Source organism: Dermacentor albipictus, chromosome 2 (assembly GCF_038994185.2).
Source record: "Dermacentor albipictus isolate Rhodes 1998 colony chromosome 2, USDA_Dalb.pri_finalv2, whole genome shotgun sequence".
Lineage (NCBI taxonomy): Eukaryota > Metazoa > Arthropoda > Arachnida > Ixodida > Ixodidae > Dermacentor > Dermacentor albipictus.
This window is the reverse complement of record NC_091822.1, coordinates 29,857,736-29,873,568: the sequence shown is the minus strand read 5'-3', so window position 1 is coordinate 29,873,568 and position 15,833 is coordinate 29,857,736. Positions and strand designations below refer to the sequence as shown.

The 15,833-nt window shown below is 45.2% G+C and overlaps 1 protein-coding gene across 2 annotated transcripts in view; it reads right to left on the bottom strand.

Annotated features, from left to right (window-relative positions):
• Positions 1 to 11,769, bottom strand: part of LOC135897764 (uncharacterized) — a 42,198-nt gene extending 30,429 nt beyond the window's left edge. Inside the window, exons 1-2 of one of the 2 annotated variants that reach the window (XM_070532792.1) lie at positions 11,459 to 11,769; positions 310 to 472 (exon numbers count right to left, since the gene is read on the bottom strand). In XM_070532792.1, the coding sequence (XP_070388893.1) occupies positions 310 to 472; positions 11,459 to 11,751 (456 nt within the window). In that variant the 5' untranslated portion in view covers positions 11,752 to 11,769. The remainder of the gene's footprint in view (positions 1 to 309; positions 473 to 11,458) is intronic. The other variant, XM_070532793.1, reaches the window with a different exon arrangement.
• Positions 11,770 to 15,833: the final 4,064 nt, after the last annotated feature.

Here is a 15,833-nt window from a genome sequence, read left to right as displayed (position 1 = left end):
CTCTCACAAGGTGGACCCCCCCCCCCTCCCCACCTGTACTCTTCTCTTCATTATTTGTAATATCGCATTACGCGTGTCATAGTGTCTTACGCAATGTTTCTTCCTACTGAAAATTCGCTGATTTCTTTCCTATATTCAGTAACGTTCCTCTAATTTTTTCATTAAATTTGTTTTATATGGTTACTTTGACTGCGTGCTCGTGTTGCACTTCGCATTATCTGCTGTTATTGGAAACGACTTCGACTGGAATGAATTATGTACACGCACGCCAGATGAGAAGAACGTTGCGCGCGCTTTTATAGTACGTACCGGGTGCAATGAACTGGAAGGGGACTTGCGCTCACCACGCTTTTGTACCGCGTGACCTTCGACGACTTCCAGGGTCCCTTCGTCGCCGACGACTCTCAGCACACGGGCGTCATCTTCGGACAGCCCAACGGGAGAAGCTGGTTTCTCACTGCCAGATGGAAGCCTTCGATAATGAATGAAAGTGTGATATTGCGACTTTGGAAGACACTAATGAAGCGCACACAGGAACAAGAGAAGGACACATTCATTCATGCAGAAGCAGCTCGAACAATCTACACAGCTACACGTGATAATTCCGTTCACTTAAATTCTGTCCGCTAAATAACCTTCCTATGGCCCCTATGGTACAACTCAAATATAGTAGAGCGGAATCAGTTTGCATTTTATATTTTTCCCTACGATGCAACAATTCTTCGTGCCAACCAGGAGCAGCCGAGTTCGCATTACGCCAATTTTGCAAATGATGGAAACTGCGAAATCTTTTCCCTAATGCAGCCAAGCGAAATGCGAACAGGCGTCTCGAGTGTAGATTTAGCTTCAAAAAACAGTGATTTACTTATGCAAGTAAGAATACAATACTCAAAAGTTGCTTCTGTCTGCACCGCTTAACTGAAAAATCCTGTAATGCTGACCATTAGGTTACTCTTGATTTCTGCTTATCTAAGGTTCAACCCAGGCACGTACCCAAGAGGCGGAGGGCGAAATCAAACGGCACACCCCCCCACCCCGCCCTCGACACCACTCCTCACATAATCCTAAAGCGCCGCCAAATGAATGTGGAGACTTGACAGCTATTCAGCGAACAAAATTTTGCAGCATTTTTCACTCATTTTGGATGGCGGTAGTTATCGCTATCTTTTAAGGGTGTGAAGGCTTGTTTTCGAATAGGTTCGGTGCCCGTGTGATTAATTCCAGATGCATTCAGTTGTCACCATCTATTCAATGGTCACACGTATAGCTATTGCTTCGTTAGTCCAACCTTCTTTGTTTAGACTGATCAAGAAACCAGGAAAGGAATTCAGTTCTTAGTCAGCTGGTCTGTTTGCTCGTGGAACGAGTTCTGGCCGGAAAAAACGCCAATTGCATTTAACTTTTCCTTTTGCTCCATTATTTCCTCGAGTGGCGGCTCGCCACGACGCTGGCACATCCGCGGAAACATATACCCGCGATATGGGTTAGATAAGGTGGAAAATATAATAATACGAAGCAGCGTCCATCAGTAAACCCTGCAATAACCCTTCAACTCATAAGCAATGTTACTGTCACCTGTTACCTCGCATGGTTTTTCCCTAATTGTACAGCACTTTTCGTGCAAAATTGGCACCTAGAAACGAGTGTCACAAGGTGTTGAGAAATTAAGGGATCTATTAAGGAAGAGAGCCAAGGCAACACCAAATAGGAGCGAAAAGCGAAAATTACCAAATTTTACTGTTGTGTATTAAAATATTTATGAATCAACATCTTTTTACTTAAACAAGGAAGTAGAGAAAACGCCGCTGGAAGTGGAGAACAATTCTGCGCGTTTTGAATGACGCTTCCTACAGTTATCAGTCGAACCGCCTGACGTAGCCACTTCTCTGCTGTGCTTATGTGGGTGCTTTACTAACTTTTGCGTCTAGAACCGCAGCGTCCTGCGCTCTACGTGGTTGTACGGGACTGGCGGACACACATCGTTCCGCAACTTCCCAAATAACAATACGAGTCGGTTGTGGCAGTTGGCAGAGCAGAAAAAGAGGGATCCAAAAGAACTGTGATAGTTCCTCAAAAAAATATTTCTCTCACTCTTTCAGAGCTAACATATTTTTTGTTGTTAACATATTTTTGTTGTTACCGACCATTGTATATGTAACGACTGCTCCTCCCCCTTATGTAATGCCCTAATCCAAGGGCCTTTAAGGGTAAATAAATGATGATGATGAGAAGAAACGCTACTATATTGAGATACAACTTATGTCTGCAGTGAGGCCTTGCCCGCTCTCTCATAACCATCAGCCACTGTTCCTCCGCGAGGCTGCAAAGAATTGGTACTTCAAACTTTTTCTGTTAACAAAATAAGGCGGCAACCACAAACATAAGCTTATTAGCGCGTAATTTTATACATTTTCGTTCGTCTACAATAATGAAATGGTGAAAGCCTAATTCTTTATGGAACTGAAATAAAATGGTTGCTTCGCTGCAACTATTTATTGTCAAGTTTCATTTCAGTTGCCATGAAGTTGCATGAGTAAAACGGGTTCAGCAGTGAAATTAACTGTACCGCAGACTTTTGAAGAGTGCAATGCTCAGACTCCATACACTTTGTTCATGTCTGTTGCACACCTCATTGCTTCCATCGATGAAAAGACTCTTCAAGAACAGCAGGCGCTCCGGAGCTATAAAGTACGACGGCATTTTGAAAAGGCCGGATGATGACGATATTGTTTGCTTTGGTGATTGGCTGGCAGAGTAACACGACCCTGCGCGGTCCGTGTGCCTTGGTTGCTAACTGCTGTTTTCTTAAGTTGTATTCTACTATAGAAATCTTCATTGTACACTTTAGCTTGTTTAATTGTTCTTGGCAGTGTTCTTCCTGCGCGAGTCCATTTTACGTGGTTCCTGGCTTTGCAAGCAAAGGAGAAGTGTATCTCGCATGCCTACCCGTGAGGCACACCTTATTTCATTTCTCTTTTGGGGGTTTACGCGTCTTTATGGCGAATGGTGGACGTTATTCATACTTGTAGAAGACACCCCCCCCCCTCCCCTCATTTTCAGAAAAAGTTACACCATCAAGAAAAAAAAATCCTAGGTATATGCCTGGTTCAACCTAATATATAAAATGTAATTTTTCTTCTTTTTATTTACATTCCCGACTAAAGGAATAGCGGCCGCAACGATGTACCGCGATGCTCAACAGCAAATAGTAGATTGTCATTAGCCTGCCGTCCGCAGGTGTACGCCAGTGTGCGATTTGAGTTAGTCACACGAGACGTCGTAGGTAATGTTGTGAGAGGGCAACAATTGAATAGAACGTACCCAAAATATTGATATACAAAGGCGGTGACGTGTATATACCGGGTGTTTCAGCGAATACTTTCAAAACTTTTTACATATTGCATGTGGCAAATGGCACGACTCTAGTTTTTGAGCTGGTGTACTCGAAGAGGCACACATTACGTGCACAAAACATTGAAATGCATAATAAACTAACTAATAAAAATTCACAAATTTATTTGTAAATAATTACCTTAAGAGGCATACTGCAATTTACAAATCCTATCCTGGGAGTTCGCAAGGCGAATCCGCATGGAACGAATTCTCAGGACACTAGTTTCGAGATAATAATTACCGAACTTAGCGGAGAAATGCACTGGCGTTCCAGCTGCTGTTGCTCTTCAATGCATAGAACGATGTTTTGCGAGGAAAGTAAGTCGAACGACAGTGCATTTTCAGGACAAGTTTGACGGCGCATATCTCGTAAATGGCGTCACTCACACAATTGTTTTGAGGTGGATGTGCCTTGCAGTCTTACCCAGTAAAACTCGTAGATATAAATATGTGCCATAATGCGATAAGCTGAAAACATATTTGGTGATTTTTCGTTAATTCGTGAATTATGCATTTCAAATTTTTGTGCAAGCAATGCCAGCTTATTCGAGTAAACTAGCTAATGAACTAGAACTGTGCTATCTGCCACAAGCGATTTCAAAAAAAGCATTAAATTGTTGGCAGCAAGACCATGATGCGCACACCAATTTGTACACAAATTCCGACGTGCAGGCAGGTAAGACCCGACTGAGGTAGCGAAAAAACACAGTAGTCAACTTATTCTTGACTTTGTTAAGTGTTTACATTCACTAGGCGATAATAGTTACTTCTGTTCTTACTTTCAAGCTGGCTTATCAAGTTAGTTATAAAAAACGTCTACTGGTCCCATAGCTTGTTCTCGAAAAGGCCCAATCCACGAAATTCTTCATGTAAACTTGTAGTGTTTGTCACTTGGCAATTCCAAATGACAAACTGACGAAATATTAGGAAAGCTTGTTCCTCGTGTTTCATGCTGTTCTTATGTTTAAAAAAGTAGGCTTGATTGATAAAGCTTATGCATAGGAAGACGATCCTACCGCAAGAAGTGCTCCCTTGTATGAGTATTAAAGGGTGCATTAGCTATGAGAGGCAATACTCTGTTTCGCAGGATGGATAGACTTGCGGTCGATCATGCTATACCTCCGTAATTCACGTGAGAGGCAAAAGTGACGTGTTATACGGAAGAGACAACCCAACAAGCCAGCCTTTCTTAACTGTCCTCTTCTATTTCTTAGTGTTCAGTGTTCGCACATGAGCTTATATGCCAGTACTGCCATCAGCCCCGAGCACTCTCTTCTTGCGCATCTCTCACATGTTTTGGTCCCTTTTCCACCTTTCCCAACCTGATGACCATTGTCGCGGACTGAGCCGCGCAATCCCCTCTTTCCCCTCTTCTGTGCAAACCAATGCCTCTTTCATGTTTGAGCATTGTTCACGCATGTGTGTCTCTATATTTACAATCGGCCAGGCTGTGTTTGCTGTTTTCGACGCCTTGGTTCTCGTCCTTGTCTTTTCACGATGTTTTCCTCATGGTATCGCTAAGTGTAGTCGCCAATATGTTCAGTGGCGATGAATGATCCCTGGAATTTTGCATGCATGCTATGAATCGATAACTGGCTGCTTCGCTTTGCCCAGACTTCTCCTGCGATCCTGCACCCCGATGTTGGATGGCGGCGACGTTGGTAGTAGCGCTTGTATGCCTGTTGAGCAGCTCTCCTGCGTGTCTCGGCTCATATGTTAAAAGAAGCCAACAAAGAATTATGATCTGATGAATAAAAACGCCCCCCCCCCCCCCCCGGTTGCCTTTCTTCTGCCCAGATGTGGTCACAGATATCTGTCGTGTCAAAAAACATCCGAGTTTCAATGATGTCTGAGAGTATATAGAGGCCAGTTTTTGCAGCTGATGTTTAACAAACTCATGCATCGAAGTTCTATCTGAGCTCCACAATGATGTATTAAAAGCGCACGCATCCGCTTCAGAATGCTACAGACTCTAGTCCGTATGTACGCGCATGCATGCATGTACCTTCTCGAAAGCTAATCAAGGTTGATTGATTGATTGATTGATTGATTGATTGATTGATTGATTGATTGATCGATCGATCGATCGCCTGATTGATTGAAACTGCTTGTCTGTGTCGGATTCACCGGGATCGTTGCTTTTACATTGTGGTAGAAGTCGGGCTTCGAAGGTCTGGTTCGATCTCCCTGTCGCAGCATTCATGTGCGGGTCGTGGGCTGACGCGAAGTGCTGCTCAGTTTCAATCTGGCGGAAATAAGTGCTGAACTCGTAGCTACGAAAATTGCCCGACCTGTCGGATATCAGTTTGCTTTGAATGTGTTGTTTCCATTCGATGCAGCCCTGTGGAAGCTTCAGGACGCAGCTGTCGGTGAGTGAATGCACGACAGCGACTTCCAGGAACATTGATATACAGTTCACGTCGACTAAATATAACGGCTAGCAGCTGTCGTTGTTGGCAAAGCCAGATTTGATCAGTTCTCACAGTGTGCAAAAAGTGTCGCAGGAGGGGTAAGGAATGTAGGAAGCCAAAGCTGACGAGACCTGAAAGCAGTGTGTGTTGTTGGCGCACTTCGCAGCTTGCGACGTATGAACGAATGCTCCTGTCGATCTTCGCCACGAAAAGAGCTTTTCAATAGTGCGCAGCGTCCCTCGATGGTGTCCTGTGATTCTAGGGTTGTCGTGGAGAGCACATAAAGTACCGTAACGCAAGCAGCCAGGAATAACTAAAAAGTGGCTTTCGTCTTGAATATTGATTCTGTGATGACGGTAAACGTACTTTCGTATAAAACAAAATTTGGAATCGCTCCCGGTATATGTAAGATAGTTCGTTACGGGCACCAAATCTCTATCGATGTATTGTGAATTAGAAATTTCCTTCTGTGAGAAACTAATTCAACCATCTCTGTTTTGTAGAGTCCTTAATTGCGTTTCGCAGTAGAGGGGCTGCAAACTGATTTTGTGCTCCAGCATACTGCCGAAAATTGGAAGTCGAATGGCGTAGACACTTGGTTCAATGAGCTCGGTAATTGAACTTTACTGAGGCTGTTGCTTTGTGAACATCCACGCAGCAGCGGCATTATGCGTCAGCCGTGGGCCAAACACATAGTGTCGGAACTTATCGTCGACGCCTCAGACACTTTCAAAGCACTTCAGTTCGTTAGGTTGGTAGGCCACTTCGAATCCGAGAGTTTGCGGCTGGCGCACGAAGGATGTACTCACATCCACTGGACTGTGCTTAATCCAAAGTGTCCCTACACCAACCTTACTAGCTTTAGTGTGAACTTTTGTGACCCAGTCTTTATTGAGTTGCCTCAGATATTAGCTGTGCCTCACCTGGTACGTGAGGGTCCTTAAAGCAATGTTGAAAGGATGCTTTTTAGGCACATCTTTGAGCGGAGTTGTCATTGATGGAAAGGTGGGACAAATATGCGAGTGTACGATGCGACTCCAAGAAATGCCTGCAGCTGATTAATGCAGGGCGGTGTGCGCTAGCTGGCTACGGCTTCTATACTTTCAGGAAGGGGCGTTACACCATGTGTGGTAGAGTCGAAATAAGATACAGTGGCCCGACGAAACTGGCACTTCTCTTGCTTCAACTAGAACTCGATCCCATGTTCTTGTTTATTTGTCTAGTATCGGAGATGTCCTTCTGTTGCGCAGAAATATGTCGTTAGGATATACAGCACATGCTAGCTGGCCCAGTACAACAATCATGACGCTCCGAAATGCACCTGGGGCGGCTTGCAGATCAAAAGACATTCGGATAGACTTCTAAAAGCCCGAATGCGTTACGAAAGACCGTCTTGAATTGATCTTGTTCGCTTACGCTGATTTGTGAATGCCGCGCCGCGTGCTGGTGTAAATAGCGGCGTGAATAGGAAACAGCGGGCATGAGTCGGGTATTGTGGGCCTATTTTGTTCCCTGTAGTGAAGAAAAATTGTAGACAGCAGTGTTTTTTTCGGGTAAGGACGATGGGCGCCGCCCACAGTTTCAAAGATGGCCTGATAACTTTAGCGGCTAACATTACCGGTATTTGTTCAGCAATAGCAAACCGCTCTCCCACAGCGTACTGTCGCTACAATACGCACATTGGCGCGTGCTTGTCGGCAGTAATGCGATGCTCCAACAAGCTAGTACTGGAAACCTGCGCAGTGCGCTCTGAAAAAAAAAAAACTCTTGTGCAAACTCAACGCACATGTTGTAAGGGACAGGGTTTCATTTCGCGACGTCCAAGGGTGAGCTAAACGTCGCCAAAAAGCTAATGGTCATCTGCCAGAATCAAGCCGGCGGGCAATTCAGCGAAGACGAGAACAGCAGCCATATGCCACTTACTTGCTTCCATCTTCATTGTAAAGTTCGACGTCAACCGCACATACAGGAAGGGCAATACTGTCATTGGAATTGCAGCATTGGATGAAGGTGCGTTTGGTGCTGAAAGGCATCATAAATGTCGCCGATTATGCACTGTCTAGCTGCCGGGGAAGTTCGGGCAAGGCTGCGAGCATCGAGAAGTTCCAAATTGTTACACATGCAGATGAGGATGCCCGCTTGTCGGCTTGCCTATGCAATCGAATCTTCGTAAAGCGAACGTTATAACAGTCAAGGTGGGGGGAGGGGGTAGGAAGGGGTGAAACGGAAAATAGCACTGCTGCGTTCGATTTTCTCCAGGCGTAACATGCGCGTCCTTCGAACTAATTTCATGTTTTCGCTGCTCCTGTGAAGCTCCATTAACAAATAATTTCTTGAATGTTTCTGGAAAAGGGAGGCAGGTGTCAACAGAGTCCATGGTGCCAAAACTGATGGTAGGCTCGTCCTTAAAAGCATTGAGCTCAAGGAGCACCCCCCTCCCTGGAGTTGTAGTAGTGCCGCCAGCGATCGCTGTACCGGAGAGGTTGGCCATGTATTGGGCAGTCGCTGTGATGGCATTGGTATGGACCGAGTCATATCACCTGTGTTTCCTTGCCAAGAAGCCACCACGGAGGCATGGATGCCGTCTCCGGATGTTGCGGCAAGTGCTTCTGGATGTGGCTGGGAGCAACATAGCACACTTCCGCTTCAGAGGAACATGGTAATAATGAACAGGTTGTTACAAATTTCGCTCGTTTCAGACAGCCCAAATGAACGGAAGAGACAAAACGTAGCGCCGGCCCTTTTTTACTGTCCTCTTCTTCTGTCTACTCGTGCGTGTGCATGTCTTCCATCACGCTGCAACAGCAGTAGCATTACCTCGTAGCGAAGGACGCATCGCATAGCACAAGGCGATCTTCAAGCTCGTGACACAATATGGCACATTCACCGTATATAGGCATGCCCAGTCAAAAGCCCAGTGAAGATGACTGGTTTAGAACAGTAACATCAATGTCAATCAGAGGCGGGTTAGAGTTAAATGATTAGGCTTTGCAGCTACCTCGAAATCGAGAAGACAAAAAAAAAAGAACAAGAGCGTATCGCGTTTTCATGGGAACAAATCTTAAGCGGAGGCTCTCTTGAAGCAAACTATCAACACGGCATGGCGCAGGTGGATTTTCTGCTAATCAATCGAAAACAACATTATTGTAACAACAAAAAATTTTAAGCAATGCTGAGCAGGGGTGTACACACAGAAGCAAGGTTTGGGTATGGGCTAGTTGGTATTCCATGGTATCTATCGTCACTTAAAGCGCATACATAGACGAGGGACAAAAAGGAAGACAAAGACAAGCGTCTTAAAACTTTTTGTGCGCAAAGAAACAGGGACGAAGAATAGGGGCAACACAAGGAAAGCGCTCGTCCTTGTGTTGCCCCTATTCTTCGTCCCTGTTTGTTAGCGCACAAAAAGTTTTCAGACGCTTGTCTTTGTCGTCCTTTTTGTCCCTCGTCTATGTACGCGCTGTAAGTGACGAGTGTACATACAGCATCCACAGAGGCAACTTCAAAGAATGGCTAAAGGAAAGGTATACGATGCTACCAGGAAAGAAATAATAACAATAGGAGCCTCAAAAGCCAAACCTATCAAATCTCATTGCCTTGAGGAATTTGTATTTCTGAACCAAATTGCGTATTCTACCAGCCGGACGTAGGGTCACTTGAAGGAATGCTTGCCAGCTGCTGAATATTGTTCGATAGATGTGGTCATGCAATCAAGACTGGTATAATCTCTCTGAAAATGTTTTCTCGTATTCATTATTTTTACTGCACTGCGTGCGGGCGTATTCTATGCCGTAGTGCACTGTCGGCCGCCGGTATTTCAATGAGGCATTCAATTATTCAGTGGTTCACCTTTTATTAGGCTAAGTTATGGGATGCCAAGCGAAACGCACCGGAAGCATCCTATACGATAACTGTGACAGGAAACATATTTTTCACCCCGAGATCACCGAAAAAAATCATTAGGGCCAGATTATAAAGACACAAGTCATCTGATCGCATCCAGTTAATGAAAGCGCATTGAAGGCAAGTTGATGCGTGGACTGTGTACCGGCCGGCTGAAAATCACATTCAAGGACCCCTCACCAGGTGCGAGCATTGCAAGCCCACGAGTAGGGTGTATATGAGAGTGGCTTAAGTTGGGCTAGTTTGCACATGATTATGGTATTGCTTGTTCTGCGTTTTGTAAGCTGACAAAGCGTTGCGTGAAGGTTTCGCAGCACAATTCGCGAAGGAGTGCGTGAAATGCTAAGCATGCTAACAAATTTGGCATGTGACCCGCCGTGGTTGCTCAGTGGCTATGGTGTTGGGCTGCTGAGCACGAGGTCGCGGGATCGAATCCCGGCCACGGCGGCCGCATTTCGATGGGGGCGAAATGCGAAAACACCCGTGTACTTAGATTTAGGTGCACGTTAAAGAACCCCAGGTGGTCGAAATTTCCGGAGTCCTCCGCTACGGCGTGCCTCATAATCAGAAAGTGGTTTTGGCACGTAAAACCCTATAAAGAGAAATTTGGCATGTGTGACAGATGCGTAGTGTATAGTACCCCGTTAAAATGTGGCGAAGTTTACATAGGGCAAACCGGTTGCTGTGTGAGTGAATGGATTCGTGAGCATGATAACCTGGTACCCAAAGGTACTCCTCTCTCGCTACATTGTAAGGAGTGCGTTTGTACTCTTATCATCGACAACGTATCAATCGTGGGAAAAGCTAAGACTCAGCAGGAAAGACAGTTGATTGAACCTTATCACATCTATAAACTTCGCCCCAAGAAGTCTGTACCACGCCATCGCTGTTCCTAACTAAGAGAGAGCTTGAATTTCTTGATCTATGCCACTGTTTAAAGTGCTTGTCTTGTGTATGATATGGTGTGCCTTGCACATGTTCAGTACGGACTTGAGGGGCGTCGTTTTCATTATTAAACTTCAATTGTTTGTCGAGGCACCTTCCTGTCACTTTGTCTATGTCTAACTCTCGACTTTTCCCTTTTTCAAGTTCGCTTGCATTCTCATAGAATAGGGTGCATACATCACGCGCTGACGATTCTGTCGGCAAAGTATCAAAGAAGTCCATTTCGCGCCCGCTACAGAAGTATGGTATGAAAACCAGCACGTACTTAGTCACACGGAAGCCCCGCTTCCTCCGAAAGAATCAAGATCATAAGCAGAAACAACGCTACGTTAGAAGGTGCGTAAGACGCACTGTCTTCCACGTCACAAATTGTGGCACTTGACAACGATAGATCTTCAGAACGAGCAAAATTATCGAAGTGCTACCCGCTGCACAAACCGAAAGGGAGAAAAAAAAAGAGGTGCACCTCGTAAAATGAATGTGATGTGGTCCCTCACTTCCGGTATGGGAGACAGGGAAGGAATGTTACTGGCAAAAGATTGTGATCGAGTGTTAGTTTTCGCAGTGAAGGTCGCCTTCTGACAGCCTGTCGACTCGCAATTTCAATTTCTCGTATCTCCTTTAATATTGAAGCAATATGTAAGTTTATTGCGTATAGAAACATTCCGCTGTATAACCAAAATTCTCGATGCGGCCAGGTGAGAGGTCCTTTAGTAGAGTATATGCCATAATTGGTCACATAACCACCACTGTTTTTCAGAAAAGGCAGGCAACCTAAGTGTACAGCGACAGCCGAGGCTCCGTACCTGCCCTTGGCGGCGGCGAGCTCTGCGGCCTTCTGTCTGGCGGCGGCCACCCGTTGCTGCCAGTATTGGCGCCACTCCTCGCGGGACCTGGCGGTGGGACCGAGGGCGTTCAGCAGGCTGGTCAGCTCGGACCACAGGCGCTGGCGCGTCTCAGGCCGCATCTCGTTCGTGGTGCGACCCAGACCCGTGTGCACACCAAGGAAATCCAGCATGACGGCCCACTGGTCCGGAGTGCAGCTCTGCGGGTACGAGTCGCGCTGGCGTTTTTCAAGCACTGTTTGGTCCTGCGCCATCTTCCTCTTCTTCTGCTTCTGTCCATTGGCTTCCGAACGCTCATAATAAATGCGATAGTAACTGTGACAAATACTCAAAGAAGGCGAGCGGCCAAGCATCTCGCGGGGTGTACAAGGTGAACTTCTGGAGACTGAAATTTAAATTATGTAAAGCAACATTGAAAGAAAGAAAACACAAAAGTGAGGACACTCAAACTAAAAGGAGAATAAACATACAATAACAGAGGAATGAAACGTAGAACAGCCAAGAAAATAAAATTATATTAGACAAAAATGATTACATTATTCGTTTTTACGTGCCAGAACCACAATACTACTGTGACTCACGCTGTAGGCGGGATTTGGGATCAATGCTGGCCACTTGGGTTTCCTTAACGTGCACCCAGTGCAGGGTACACGGGCATTTCGAATTTCGGATTCATCAAAATACTCTAAAAAAGAATAACGTCGTAGACCCAAAGATTAAACGCTCGCAGTTATTACTGCAGTTAAACATCCCCACGGCTTTCTCACTATTAGAGCCAACATAAGCAAGCAAGAGAGCTGCGTTTGTGCAGTCACCATACCTGTATAATACTGTATCTGGTATTGTTTAACTTAGAGGAATCTGTAGCAAAAGAAGCAAAAAATGATTGTTGGAACGAGAACAACAGGGAGATCATCAGATCAGATTTGTGTAGATCATGTTTAGAAAAAATTACGCGGAAACTCCGATGGAGTTATCTAAGTATGCGTAAGGGCCACTTCCTCATCTCCACGCTGCCCGGTGTCAGTATAAATCCTATCAAACTTGATCCGAGAAATATAAGCACTTATCAACTATTATCGGTCATTATCAACCTCATCGCACTATATCCGACTCTTATCAATTTTTGTCGGTCGTTATCAAGCTCATAAGAGTCGTCCCGAACCTTATCAAAGCTTAAGGGTCGTTGTCAACCTTATCACAATCCGACCTTTATCAACTCTTATCGGTCCTCACCAATTTTATAGGACTTAATCCGACCCATATCAACCTTTATTGGTCCTTATCGACCTCATTAGAACTACCCGACCATTGTAACTTCTTATCGCTCTTTCGCACCTTATCCATCCGCGATGAACCATTATCAAATTTGATGACACCCTAATAACCCTTCATCACTCCTTATCATCCTTATCGTGTAGACTGGTTATGCGTCTCTGTTGGGCGATTCGCATAGTATGAATCCTCAAAAATAAGTGGCATTTCTGTTGGTGAAGCGACGCCCCAAGAGAAGGCGAATCATGGGACCTCCAAAATGGATTGGGGATGTAACGTGTTTGGCGCTGAATTTTGGCAAAACCGCCATTTTCCTGATGTATGCAATGCTCCAAGACGGGTCTACATTTTGTCCTAGAAATGGCTAGTGTTCCACCATCCCAAAATCTTTCAAGAAAGCCTTGATAGAAACTGTCCTCTTCTGGAATTTGTTTTGCACCAACGGTACCACACATTCATATGGTTCAGATAGTTTCACTAACCGCAAGCGTGGGTGTTTAGCCCATTAGAAAGTGAAAGCCTTCAACAACATCCTCCATGAAGCTCCACTCAGCCGTTCGTGTATCTCTGACAGATGGTGACAAAACAATTGCTTGAAGGTAATTGATTAATCGAACTTGTAACATCTCTCTTAGAAGTGGACTGTTGACATCACCAAAGGCTGTTTACATCAATTTTTTTGTTGCCTAACAGAAAGCTGAACTAGGCCAACCACCCCACCCCCCTCTCAAGAGGAAAAAAAAGGTTATCAAGCCGCTTGGCCTCAACTCGTGAGCTGCATATATAGGTAGACAACACACCATGAAAAGCTTGCAGCCTAACCCGCGAGCAGTGAAATATCTGCTGGACATAATTCGACCTGCTACGAACACATTGGAAGCTTCAGCTCGCTAAATATGGGTAACTGCCACCCCTACCTGTTGCTAACCTTACGTTGTACTTCTGCGACTAGAGTTGACCAGTCAAAATTACTATTGCAATAATGAAAAAGGTGTGCACCTAAGCGCTTGAAATCTTGCCTCCACCAAATACTTACGAAGTGAGTTGGCGTTGTACACCATAGACCGAACCAAAACCCTGAACTCTTCTCAAAGTTTACTGCTGTACCAGAAGCTGAGCAAAACTGCTGCGTTATGGCAAGGGCAGTCTACGTTTTTCTTGTTACCACAAAATAAGGCTTTGTCACTGCATAAACAAGTGCCGTACCTCACTGGATAACAATTAGAACCCGTGAAAGGTGTGAACCTTCAGTATTCGGGCGCAAAGTGGTTCCAACTACAAAGCGAATAATACAGGAATCAATGGACAACCTTGTCTTACCGATGCCATGAGTTACATAGATTTGGGTAGACAACCACTGACTAGCGTTTCAGTATTTACTAAAGGCTCGTTTATATGGATTATATTTTCACTGCCTCCTGCAATGAAATTTCCGCTGCACTCATAGACATATCCTTTCCTGTTTCACATTGTCATATGCCTTGTTCGGAATGTTATTACCTAGATGTACTTAAGTGTGTCGGTTAAAGTTTATTTCTCCAGGGTTCAAAACATTTTCTTCAACTCACATTCAGCAACCCTTCCTGTATCGACTCTCTGTCGCAGAGAACCCGGTGGCGCAGTCTTCCGATTCGTTCGGGAGCGCAAGTTTGTTCGCGTGTATATGTATGTATATATCTGTATATATATATATATATATATATATATATATATATATATACATTTTCGTTTTCGCGGGTTCCCGTTTGTACTCCTGTAGATCACGGGCACGGGCATGTATCCGCATCTGCTAAATGGCATGTATTGCAAGTCCGGCGGTAAACGGGACGTCAATAGGTTTCGCGCGCGAATTGTACAAACAATGTCTAGCTGATCGCAGGCAGAAGCTTACGCTGTAGCTTAAAGGAGGCGTCGTATAAGCGCTTTCTAACAATGAAGCAAGGCGGCTTCCAAGGTCGCCTATTTTACGCGTGGCTTAGAACTATTGTCTGGCGGCCCGTCTCGCGACTGAGAACTTGCCTTTGAGCGAAAGCCTCTGTCAGACATTCTTGAGCACCAACGGCGTGAGCGAAGAAAGTACAGTCCACCACACCCTGACCTATCCAAGCGGGACTCTTATGACTGGCGCCGAATACAGACGCACATATTTCCAAACCTTTATTTGAAACATGCCATTCACCCAACGCTGTAGAGCGTTCGCTGTCCTTGGTGCGGAGGCCGGCCAACTCTCGCCAACACTACGTGGGATTGCCAGAACAGGCCACCCAAAATTAATACCCGAATAATAACCGGCAAACTTTCCGGAAGGGAGCAGTGGGAGACTTGGCTCGCCAGCGAGGATCGGGAGATGCAACTAGCGCTCCTCGACCAGGCATGGTAGACTGCTCAAGCCAGTGGGGCCCTGGACTAGGTGCTCCACACACTCGTTTCTGTACTTTTTTTAAAGAATAAACGTTTTGATATATATCTGTCAGTGCCCCCCCTCACATCCGACGTCTCAGCCTTGCGCGGCGCATCAGTACCTCTTCCGTTTCGTTCGGAAAGTCTTCTCCGATGCGTGAGACAGGCAGCCGAGACCGTGAACTGTTTGGTGTACCTCCTTCCAAACGCCACTAGTAAATTCAGGATAAGGGCAGAAAGCTTTTTCATTTTATAATTTTCTTTTCATTCCACACTACTTTTTTGTGCTGTTAAATACTGCCGAAAATATACCGTGTGTCTAGTCGCGTTCATGGCCGCTTGCTTACGGGAGACTCCGAAACCACGATGCTAGAACCATTGCGACATACTATGCCATGCCACCTGCCGCGATCATAAAAACCCGTATACCACGGATAATTAAGAGGAAGCTTTAACTCACGCCCCAACTCCGACGCGGCCTACTGAAATACATGTAAAACGCAAAAACTCTTTTCTGAAATAACCCTTGAACTGATTGTAATGAAATTTGTTGTATGACTGTTGACTAGTGACTGTTGGTAGCGGAATTTTGATTTAGGGCCTGAATTTTAATAAATAAATTTTCAAAAATCTGGAAGTTTGAAAAATACTGACGCACGAA